Source organism: Suillus subaureus (assembly GCF_016647635.1).
Source record: "Suillus subaureus strain MN1 chromosome Unknown BJ212scaffold_28, whole genome shotgun sequence".
In the NCBI taxonomy this organism is placed as follows: domain Eukaryota; kingdom Fungi; phylum Basidiomycota; class Agaricomycetes; order Boletales; family Suillaceae; genus Suillus; species Suillus subaureus.
Window position 1 is genome coordinate 72,626 of NW_024538584.1, and position 12,653 is coordinate 85,278.

The 12,653-nt window shown below is 40.3% G+C and overlaps 2 protein-coding genes across 2 annotated transcripts; both read left to right on the forward strand.

Annotated features, from left to right (window-relative positions):
• Positions 1 to 1,662: 1,662 nt before the first annotated feature.
• Positions 1,663 to 1,891, forward strand: BJ212DRAFT_1483461 (uncharacterized protein; the record flags this gene model as incomplete). Its single annotated transcript, XM_041340614.1, has 2 exons — positions 1,663 to 1,737; positions 1,793 to 1,891. 2 exons carry the CDS (start codon positions 1,663 to 1,665, stop codon positions 1,889 to 1,891), a joined length of 174 nt encoding a protein of 57 aa, XP_041190149.1.
• Positions 1,892 to 11,640: 9,749 nt separating this feature from the next.
• On the forward strand, positions 11,641 to 12,584 carry BJ212DRAFT_1483462 (uncharacterized protein; the record flags this gene model as incomplete). The annotated part of the gene is made up of 3 exons (XM_041340615.1): positions 11,641 to 12,031; positions 12,078 to 12,237; positions 12,287 to 12,584. 3 exons carry the CDS (start codon positions 11,641 to 11,643, stop codon positions 12,582 to 12,584), a joined length of 849 nt encoding a protein of 282 aa, XP_041190150.1.
• Between the last annotated feature and the right edge of the window lie 69 nt (positions 12,585 to 12,653).

Consider the following 12,653-nt stretch of genomic DNA (forward strand, 5'->3'; position numbering starts at 1 on the left):
GACTTTGCATATGCTTTGTACATAGCCTTTGTATTTGCTGACTGATTCCTATATGATACCTATAGTATATAAACCTCCTGTAACTCTTGGAAATACCTCAGTTTGAATATCATCTTAGTTCCTGCTCATTCCTGTATTCTCTGGACTTGAGTTAAGTCTCTTGACATCATCTGAGTCTTAGGATTATATCCTAGACTATATTTCTGGCTCTACCTTAGGGTAGTCTATCCTCTGTCAGTTTCTAGTTCGGACTTCATCTGGATTAGCCTTATCTCCTTGTCCAATCAACATCTGGAATGTCCACCAGATTGATCTCACATTTCATACCTGAACATCTGTTGTCCACCCTAGTCAAAACCCAGAAGCTCCAGATGATTATTCAGCCCCCAGAAATTAAGGGCATATACTCAGGAAAGGGACACAGCATACAAGCTGAGGCCAAGCCCTTGTGATCTGGCCCCCCTTGAGCACACAACCTTAACACAGGCATAAATTACACATATTTTGACTTATGATAATTGGTACAGTACACCACTCACTCCCTATGACTTTCCTGTGGAATGTGCCAGAGGTGCAACACTATGTGACACATTCATGTGCTCTTTCTGTGCTTGGTTGCCCTATGTTGTACAGCATCCTAGAGCATCCATCCATTGTCCAACCAGTTCCCTGGTGTGTCCCTTTTTATTTATTCTCATGTTTGGTATCTTACAATATATTATTCCATCATGGACCCTTTACTTACCTCACTTACATACATACAGTGCTCCCTATTTGCTTCTGAGCCCTGGGAGCATGCCTAGGTACAGCTTACCTGTTGCCTAGGAAGTTTTCAGTAAGTGACCAGCATAAGCTACTACCATCACCTACCACCACCATAGTTTGTATCTAGCAGTCAGAATCTACCATCATGAGTTAGCATCTATCAGTCTTAGTCCTAGTCCTCAGCAGCAGTCTATCACCATCAGTCACCATTTAGTAGCATCAGTTTACATCTTCATGCCTTCTACCAGTTTCTCATACATTCATGCACTGCTTGCACCTTATTCCCACACTTTGTGCTCCTACACATTCCATATTCCTGCACATGCTTTCATTGCACTTCACCAGAGTTGACCTAGCATCACTTTGTGGATCCTTGCTTTCTTTGCTTTCCTATGGGTTAAACATATCACTCAGCACACTTTGACCAATACTTAGAGAGTTAGAGGCTTTTCTCATCACAGAGGTAGAGCCATCTTTCTTTCTTCTGCTCTGCAAGCCAGCAGAATTGTTAAACCTTCATCAACTCATAAACTTCATGCTCTAGGAGACTATGTCAGGTCAATCTGGCTATACGGGACCATGGATAATTACTCTACACAAGTAGCAAGTATTGGAATCTATCACATACCATTCACCTACTAATGTTGGAACTAGGGTGAACTTGAGCATCAATGAGTGAAGTGATTTTATGCATAGACTAACAAGAACAAGTTCACATGAGGAATTGCAAGACTTCAGCATCATGAGTGCATTTTGCAGGGGATGAAAGAGGTGAACCATGAAAGGGCAGCTGCACAAGAGAATCACACACAGCCTGAGACTGAAGATCTCCATCCATCTCTTCATTTCATTGACCAGGACCCACTGCTGCATTGCTCACCAGAGATTCACTACCAGATGTCCTTATCACAGAAACATTACTTGGATATTTCATCCTGGCTTGGAAAGAATAGAAATGACCAGGCCACAAAGGTAGGTCTCCAAAACTTGTAAAATGACAATGTATTTGCTCACTGGATATGATTAGAATTTTCTTCCAGATCTCAAAAACCACCTGCCAGGTCACTTGTCAGGACTGGACTATGACAGAGACAAGACTTCATTTAGTGCAGCATTATCATTATAATTCTTTATACTGTGGACAGTCTTTCTGCTACCCTTTTGGAGCCTTGTTGTTCTTTGTTGGATCCTTCAGTGTAGATAGGCCTAAACCAGATGTCTGCTCTGTATGTGAACTTTGGGATGGCAATCATGATGTATAGCTGGCACATGAGTTTTGCTGATATTCTGTTAGAGGGTCTTGATAGCTGGCATAGCTGAAGTATGTATTCTGTTCCTTTGGTGATGGTGTGTTCTGCATGATATTTCCAAGTTAGCTCCTGATCAACTATTAAGCCGATAAAGGTGAGGAATTTGGATGGGATGATGGGGGAAACTAAAAACAAGTGATCTTCAGAGCTCCTCCGGCTGTGAGTCAAACTTGACCCAAGGGAATGGCTACTGAGAAAGGATTCCTCTCAAGAATTTGAGGGGGAATGCCAAGAACTAGCTCTCAATGGAGAACCTTGTGGAGCACAAGAATATGGAATGCAACCATAAGTACCAAAGTGTGCTAGATGTGACAGATATGCAAAATGTGCTCTGTGTATGTACTATGCACACTTTTTGGCTAGGTGGGCCTAGTCTTCAGGCTTCAAGGTGGAGGATGATGACTTCTCCCTTTAATTGGTGGGAGAAGGTGGGGAAAATGTGACCTTTAGACACTCAAGTGTGAAAATTGGCAAAGGAGTTTCTAGATTCAGCTACTGGCTGCTACTACTGAGGGATGCTAAAAACTCCTTTGCCAATTTTCACACTTGAGTGTCTAAAGGTCACATTTTCCCTACCTTCTCCCACCAATTAAAGGGAGAAGTCATCATCCTCCACCTTGAAGCCTGAAGACTAGGCCCACCTAGCCAAAAAGTGTGCATAGTACATACACAGAGCACATTTTGCATATCTGTCACATCTAGCACACTTTGGTACTTATGGTTGCATTCCATATTCTTGTGCTCCACAAGGTTCTCCATTGAGAGCTAGTTCTTGGCATTCCCCCTCAAATTCCTTATCTCACTTACATACATACAGTGCTCCCTATTTACTTCCAAGCCCTGGGAGTGCACCTAGGCACAGCTTATCTGCTGCCTAGAAAGTTTTCATATAGAGACCGTCAAGTAACTACCATCAGCTATCATCTACCATCATCATCTAGCAGTCAGAATTTATCATGAGTTAGCATTTATTAGTCGTCACCCTAGTCCCTAGCAGCAGTCTATTATCATCAGTCTCCTCTCAGCAACCTTAGTTCACATCTTCACACCTTCTACAATCTTCCATATGTCTGCACACAGCACACACCTTATTCCCATGCTTCATGCACTTACACACTCTACATTCCTGCATGCACTTTCAGTGCACTTCACCAGAGTTGACTAGGCATTACTTCGTGGATCTTTGCTTTCCTTGCTTCTCCTAAGGGTTGAACCTATCACTCAGCATACTTCAACCAACACCTAGAGAGTAAGTAGGATTTCTCTCACCCCAAAGTGAGAGCCCTCTTTCTCTCTTCTGCTCTGCAAGCCAGCAGAGTTGTTAAACCTTCACCATGGATATCCAGACCTTGACCCACACCTGTACCCAAAGGTACTAGTGGGTATGGGTCTGTGCATGAGTTTGAACAGGTATGGTGGGTATGGTACCTGTGAGGGGTAAACCCATGGGTATACATACAAATTTAGTGACTAGACATGCATAAACTACACATTAATATCATCCCAGCCCTCATCCAACTCCAGCTCTTCTCCTTTAAGGTCAGGCTTACATGTTGTGGTGGTAACATCCTTGTCTTTCACCAGACCGAGACTCCAACTTCCAAGGCAAAGAAGAGCTTGTGCTGTTTGCACTGAAAGTCTTGAATTTAAGCAGGTGCAAACACACTTACAGTGCTATTGTTGGTCTGGAGGGTACATCAGAGTAATAAGAACATAAGGACAATGTACCAGTGGACTTAGTGAGGGCATGGACAGATATATATATGGTAGTGGAGGACCTTTGGTAGGCACACAGGATGTGCAAGTGCATTAGCATGTGTGTGGTGTTTGTGCAATAGCCCATGTGACTTATCAAGGCTATTAAGATGTAGGAGGTAAATGGTCTTCATTTGAGGATAGTTCCTGTAGTATGTCTGAAATTGCTGTTAAGCTAGCTTTGAACAAGTCTAGAGCTACAGCAACCATTATGGCATTCCAGAAGAATTCAGTAGTTAACAAGGCAGCTATCTAATCTTGCATATCTACAAAGGAGTATGATGCCAATGTTGCCAGTGGATCTTGAATCCTCTGTTTTCAATTTGTATTTAACAGAGACAATGAGCCACAGGCAAATGAGACTACCTTTTGGTACTGCATGAAATATGCTAGACAAATTATTACTTTGCCCACCCCAAATTAGTTCACTCACTCAGGTAAGCAGAAGCCACTGGATTGCCAAGGGATGCCTATGAGTAAGACTTAGAGGGATTGACAAAGCACCTTATGCAGCCCCTTGGTTGCTATACTGATATGGTCCTATGTACTGAATTAGCAGGACAGAAATCACATATTCATTAAACATACCATGTGACATGGTGACAGGATGTCATATAAATAAATTATATAGGATTTTTATCAGTAGGTTGGGATTAGGAACAGATTATTTACACATTTTCATACAGGAGATATATATATGTCCATGGTTGCTCATCCAGACATACATATGTCTAGATGTACTATGTGTGATGCATATTTGTAGATAATTGTATAATTATATAATTATTTGATGTCTATTATCAGCTGCCTATATATTGGGTCTAGATGCAGTGGATATAGTATATATGTCTATGGTTGCCCATCCAGACATAAGTCTAAATGCTATAGATATGATATATATTTGTAGATAAATATATAAATATATGATTATGTGATATGTTTATTATTAGCTGCTTATATATAGCAAGCACAGGGTTAGAGTATTGATACAAGTATATACTTTGATGAGAAATAAGACATCTATGCATTAATGTCATATCTGCATATCCAGATCTCAGATCCAATCCACATCTTATCTCCCTCCAACATCTCATCATCCAATCTGCCACTCATCCAGTCCAGTCCATAATCAGCACTTGTCTCCTTTCAGTAATCCCCTAACTCCAGTATTTCGGTTATCTGTATATCTGTCCTACTCACTGATCCATTACCTATGCTTCATTTCCATTTCATTATTTGTGATCCGTTTCTACTTACCAATAGGCCATCCATATGCTTCATACATAGCCTTGGACCCTGCTGATTAATCATTCTGTTAGATACCTATAGTATATAACCTCCTGTAACTCTCTGTAGCACCTTAGTTTGAATATCATCTTAGTTCTACTCATTCCTGTCCTCTGGACTTGAGTATCTCTACTCTCATCACACTCCAAGACTTAGGATTGATTCCTATAGTCTATCCATATCTGCCTCTGTCTACAACAGTCCACTACCATTAGTTTCTAGTCTGGACTTGTCCAGATTAGCCCTATGATACTTATCCTGCATCTGGAAGTCATCCGGATCTGCTACACTACTCATCTGACCCTCTGGACACATTAGTCTTGCCCTTCTGAAATAAGGGGCAATACTTGGGTAAGGGGCACAGCACACAAGCTGAGGCCAAAGCCCTTAGGATCTGTTAGCACTTGAGTATGACCTTAACAATGTCAATGATATTGTATGCACTTAATGCATTCTATGGAAGAAATTAGGTTCTACATTATAGTCATCCTGTCCTTGCCTGGTGATCTTTGTCTGAATCATGGTCAGTATCAAAGGAATTGAAGAAGGGTGTCATGATGATCTTAACCATACTCAACTACTGGCATGCACTAGATGCAAAACAGAAAAAGTATGTCAACACCTTTTGATCACATGTACTATAATGATGAGCTTGCTCTTCTGTTAGTCTCACTAGCCTGACACAGGTAGTATGTTTGTATTGACATGAAGATGGCATATGTACCTATTATTTGTCAGCTCAAGTTATAAATTTGGGTAGATGCAAGGATGCAGAAGCAATGGGGGAAGTAAGTGACAGAAAGCACCAGAGCAAACTGCTCTGTTGCTCCAATGGAGAGCAAGGATGCAAGAGCAATGAAGTAAATAAGACACAGTAAGCATCAGAGCAAAGTGCTCTTTTGCTCTAATAGGAAGCAAGGATGCAACAAGAAATAAGGGACAGGACTCTGGATAGATTGGAGAATAACTTACAAATGATGCTGGAACTTGTTATCATGAAGTTCAAGGGGCATGAGTAAAATGATAGTTGACATGATATTTGAACATCACATCATGCTGGATATTGGATAAGCGAAATTAAAACATAGAATACAGCTGAGTACTTACATATATAATTCTGGGCAAATAAGAGCCCAATCTGCCTTGCTTCTTCTATTATTCTAATACTCATCACACTAGTTGCAACAATGCTTAAGACAGAGAAACACAACAGTATTTCTACTATCCTGGAGGAGTTATGTTATCACATCCTTGCCTATTGAACCCATGTGATATCCTGGCATGTTCTGTTGTTAGTTGTGCTCTGAGTGTTCTGGAATGTTGGATTGAATTTTTATGAGGTAAAGATGTGTAGGGCAAAGTACAACACAGTGACATGCTTCACTGAGCTACAATATGCCATTGAATTAGGACAGCAAAGGTACATCCACAGCCATTAAAGTTTATGTTGTCCTAGTGCCTCAAGCTTAGGAATAAGTCAACTGCATGGTGGACCCTTAGCCCACAGATGACAAAAGAAATTTCTGTCATGTCACATTTTGACCACATGTCTATTGTTCATAATATGTTGTACCTTACCAGGTGGACCCAGTACTTTGAATCACCATCTGAGGTCATATCTCAAGTTGTCAATCTCAATGGTGCCATGATTCCCATGCTAAATACACATTCTGTTAATTCAACCTTTCACCTCACAATACATCACAATACTTGAGAGTCTATGTAACATATTACAATGACAACATTCACAGTTTCTTCTATCTATTATTTGAATCAATGTCCACATGTGCTGTGCACTCCTTGATGGATCACACCTCCAGTATAATCTCAAGCTAAGTCAAGTTCTCACATGAGTTAGAGAGGGATTATACAAGTGTTACAGTATTCAGTGATCATGTTGCTGCCTTAATATCACTTTATAAATCCCACCTCTTCAACCACATAACTGGAAATCATCCAGTGTTTGTGCAATCTTTTGTTGAAATCCTGAATTGGAAGGACAATCATGGTGATGTAAGCACACCAAGTTGCATATATTTAGTTATTAGATATGCTGATGTTGATGCTTGTCAAAGCTATATAGCCTGATACACTGCCCTGCCTATCACAAGTCTGGCAGATGCCAGAGTAACCTCATACAAGAAGTTGTGTGATAGACAGTTTGAACTGCAGAAGAGGGGCCCCAGAACTCAAAGAGGTGGTAGTCCACTTAGATGGAAATATATGACCCAAACAACTCCCAGATTCCATCAAAGTGGCAGTCCACTTAAAAGGACATGCATGGCCCACAACAATGCAAAGATGAAACAGATACAGTAAGCAACAAAACTGTTGCAATGTTTGTATAACATTAATTACTCTGAATATATCATCACAGGGATGGTAGCTATAAAAATGTAGATGAGAGCAATATTGTAGCCCTACATCCAGGCTACAAAAGTAATGATGTGTTATCTGAGAGGACATAGGCTGGTTCTTGATGTCCAGAAGTGCTCTTGTGACTTGAGTGGCATGTTCAGCCTTGTCTGTACTGATTAACCAAATAGCATGCTAAACATAGGAGGAGGAAAGGACAGAAGAACAACCACCAGAGGACTTTTGAAGGTCAGAATGAAGTTAAGAGTGAATTCTGATAATGGTACTATGGTGTACACTAGTAGCATGTGAGATCTCCCTTGTATATTAGTTAAAATCAAATTAAAAAAGGATTGGTTGAGTTTGTCAGCAGAGAGGGCTTTCATAATGATGAATGTTGAGAAAGTTCAACATTTGGCTTTGTTTATATCATGTTGACCATTTACATGTCACATGACATTATAAGACACACTAAATAACATAACTGATGTCTATTGATAGGATTTTGATATTGAAAAATATCAGCAACAAAACTGTTACAATGCATACCATATAGTAAATTACTTATATCCTTTTAAGGAAATGTTTTCACATCTCCAATGCAGTGTAACCATTGTAGCCTGGATGTAGGGCTATAATATTGCTCTCATCTACATTTCCATAGCTGCCATCCCTGTGATGATATATCCAGAGTAATCAATGTCATGTGAACATTGCAATAGTTTTGTTGCTTACTATAGAAGCACTGCTGGCAGTTAGTTCAAAGGGTGTGAGATGAAAGGATACACAAAGAGTAACAGAGTGCCCTACATTGCATGTAAGCACAAGGTAAAGCAAAGTGAGATTACTATAAACTTACCCTTGATGCCAAGAGGAGGGCCTCAATGCCAAATCATTATACAGTGGCTCAAAAAAGTGTCCAAATGTTTATGCATTTTCAAGTAATTGGATAATAGCAAGCCAGCACCTGAGTACAATATAAAGGCATAGGGACAAGTCTAAAGGCTTGACATCATAGCTATAATCTGAGATATATATCGTGGGAATTAGACTACATATGGGCAAGATATGGTAATTCTAATCACATGACTCATTTGGACACTTTTTTGACTTTATATCCAAATCACAAAATCCAACCATTCACAGATATTATTCTTAATAGAAGTGGTGCAATAATCAATATTTGGTCTTATTTTAATATTATTTATATATATGAACCCACATAACATCATGAACTTTAACATAATCATCATACAGCCCATCTCCTCTGCTCCAAAGGATAATATCCTTATTCTCTGCTCCTCTAGTTTGTCTATGAGGCAAATTGCTTCCAAAACTGGTCCTAGCAAGTCTACTATTGCTATAGTTATGCTGTCAATGATAGAACATTGATCTCATGAGCTTTGAGCCATTTTATAGCTAGCTTTGAGGTATGCTTGGAGTCATTATCCAGTTGGAAGATAATGTCTCCTTCATCAATTCCTGACTTCTGCATCCTTCTGAGTAGACACTTCTCTAGAATGGAGATTCACTGCTCTACATTCATGCCTCCTTCCACCTCACAAACAATCCCCACACCATTCTATCTCCTACAACCCCTACCATCATACTTCATCTTCCAAACTTTAGTATGTTCTTGACTTCTCTTTCCCCTGATGGTTCCCCTACCTTGTTTGACACATATTCCAGGCCATCTGACCTCATTCTATTGATTTTTATCTCATATGACCAAACTACCTTCTTCCAGTCTTTCATAGTCCAATGTTAGTGCTTTAAAGCAAAGACCCCTATAGGCTGCTGAAAGAAGAGGCATTTTCTTCTCGGTTACAGCCATAAGATTGGCTGCCTTAAGGGTGTTTTTGACTGTTTGAGTGGGAATGGGAGTGGGGATAATGGAATTGATGAACTTGGTAGCATGGACAACATTTGAAGCCTTGCCAGATGGACTTTAATGAACAATAGCTCTTTTATGCTGTAGAGTAAGCTTGAAAGACCATCCATTTTATGATTTTCATTCTCTAGCATGTTCTGGTTTATGACTATAGCAATAGTAGACTTGCTAGGACCAGTTTTGGAAGCAATTTGCCTCATAGACAAACTAGAGGAGCAGAGAATAAGGATATTATCCTTTGGAGCAGAGGAGATGGGCTGTATGATGATTATGTTAAAGTTCATGATGTTATGTGGGTTCATATATATAAATAATATTAAAATAAGACCAAATATTGATTATTGCACCACTTCTATTAAGAATAATATCTGTGAATGGTTGGATTTTGTGATTTGGATATAAAGTCAAAAAAGTGTCCAAATGAGTCATGTGATTAGAATTACCATATCTTGCCCATATGTAGTCTAATTCCCACGATATATATCTCAGATTATAGCTATGATGTCAAGCCTTTAGACTTGTCCCTATGCCTTTATATTGTACTCAGGTGCTGGCTTGCTATTATCCAATTACTTGAAAATGCATAAACATTTGGACACTTTTTTGAGCCACTGTATATCTAGTCCCAATAGCAGCCCCTCCCAGGCTGTACAGCCCAGGAAAACTCTAGACCGGTAAGGGCATCAGAGGGAGCTGCCACCCCAACTAGCATGACTCTTAAGTACACAAGACACATCTCCCATTATGGGGAGGCATGCACTAAGTTGGTTGGAATAGACAAAAGCAAGTCTGAATGAACAAGAGGGGAAGAGGAGTGCATAGGATGAACAAATTTTTGAGGTACACAATGAAAGGTGCAAGCACCAGGTAGATGGAACAAAGAGACAAGAGAAAGAGAGAGAATGAACAGAAAATCAACCATGACAAAACACAAACAAACATGTCACATCTGCTAAATACACAAAGGTCAAAATAATCATGACTAAATATGGTAAAGCTTGGCCTGCCTCATCCTTCAGCCTCAAAACTGGCATCATAGTTCAATTCAATTAGATACAATACACTATCTCATAATGTATAGTGACAGGAGCTGCCTGTTTACTATATAATATAAGATATATACATCATGAAATAATTCCTGCAGTAGTGTTAAAATGTTATGCTACTTGGTATTCCAGAATTTGTCTCACCTAACCTGCTTTGCATTCTGCAACTCCATGTGACATATTCTGAAAAGGCATGAAGTTTCTTTTCTTGTCTTAAAATACTGAGCAACACAATTCTGGGGTGGGTCTGCTGGTCATCAATAGATGCAAATGCCATCAGCTAGTCATTTACAGTAAGATTCTCATGCTTGCTCAGAAAGCATTGTAGACATTATAAAATTATCTATATTATTTTTAGTTTCTGCTTATATCAGGCAGGGTTTGGACATGACTTGCATTTCTTAGGGCTGCATGTCATTGAGGTTAGAATGACTACAAATTTAATCAACTGATAACATTGTTATGTATGCACCAACTTCCAGCAACTCAGCAGTAGTCCTACTTAGTACAGACCATGTCTCATAGTGTGTGTTGGACCTTCAAAGGTTATACCTGATGTATTGTACAATTGTCTAAGTATCCACCCACATGTCACAATAGGAACTGCCAAAACTCAATACAACATGAGATCTGTGAATTACTAATTTATGTGTGATGAAATAATGTACTGTACACTATTGCATGTATTAGCCTCACTCAATTACATTTTATTTCGCCCATTTTATTTTGTGCAAGCAATATATGATTGACAGACTGTGAGAGCACCATAAGTATTTTATTATATATTTACAGGAGTGCAACACTAGCTGAGATTTGAATGTGCCAACATGGCACACACTGTGATCGCAGATGCATGAATGAGTGTGCAAGTTCATCAGTGTGCTGCAGTCATGAATCATAATGGTTCGCAGTGGACTCCTCCAACCGAAAACATGTACCTGCAAGTGCCAAATGTATTTGAGCAACTTCCCATTCATGATGGAAATAGACATGTCCTCCCCAACGCAGATTTCAAGTTGCCACAGCCCCCTTCATCAAATCAGTATCACAGAAGGCACATCCAGCAGGCTGACACTCACCCCATGTCTTGTCCCAGCACCCCTGCACATCAACCACATTTCTACACTGATCCAACCTCTGGGCTTCGTCAATCACCTCAAAAAATGTGTCCTGAGGGCCTCTCATTCATCCCATCACAAAATGGCAGAATGACATACCTGAAGCTCCCACTATGCCAACAGTGACACCCGCAAAAACACCTGTGCGACACATTCGAGCACAAGCTGCTCCGAAGACTCCAGGTAGTGCTACTCCTGTTCCAAAGCCAAAGTCAATGAGAGGGACAGGAAGTAAATCCAGTGAAGGGAACAGACAGACCTCTGGTAACTTGGATGATGAGATCTCAAAGCTCACCAAGAGCCAGCTCTGTCAGGCAGGTCTTAAGCTTGAGCCAGAGGGACTTGGAGCTGCACCTGTAGAGACACCCATGAAGCTGGAAGGTGCAACTTCAGGGCAAGCATTTTCAGATGAAGATAAACTGAAAGCCATGAAGTATATTACCTCTCCAGAAGTGTGGCCAACATTCAAGCTGGCACAACCAAGCTTGGCCAAAGTACAAGGCTGTGTGAGAGTGCCAAGAGCACACTGGTGGAGGTGATGGAGATGAAGATGGAGAAGGAGATGAGCTTGACAGTGAGTGTGGGAATATTGTTGAAGATGATGTTGCACTAGATGGGATGAAGCAAAAATGCACATCAAAGAAAAAAGTGTCAAAGAAGGTACTGGATGACTTTGAAGCTAGTAAAATTTTCAGAGCCATTGACACTGTGTGAGTAATTATCATTTATTATTGGGAGAGGCTCCTGATAGTTCATCAGTGCTTGTAATGATCCTACAGTGATTCACAGCCACAACATCAACTCAAGCGAGTCTATCTCAGATGATGAGACTCCACCAAAAAAACAAATGCATAAGTCAGCATCATTTGAGGCCAATGACATTTCTGATACCAGCATGCTTCTTCATGACATGATGGGAACTATGAGCAAGCATCATAGATGGCAGGCAAAAGTCAACGAAACTAATCTAGAGGTTGCCAAACTCAACATGGAGGTCACATTGAAGTGTGAGAAGTGTGAGCAGGAGGAGTATGAGCAATGTCAGGCTGATATTTGAGCGAAGAGAGAAGAGGCATGATGCAAGGCATGGCAGGAGGAGTGGCAACAGGCTAGTGAATTTTTGAAT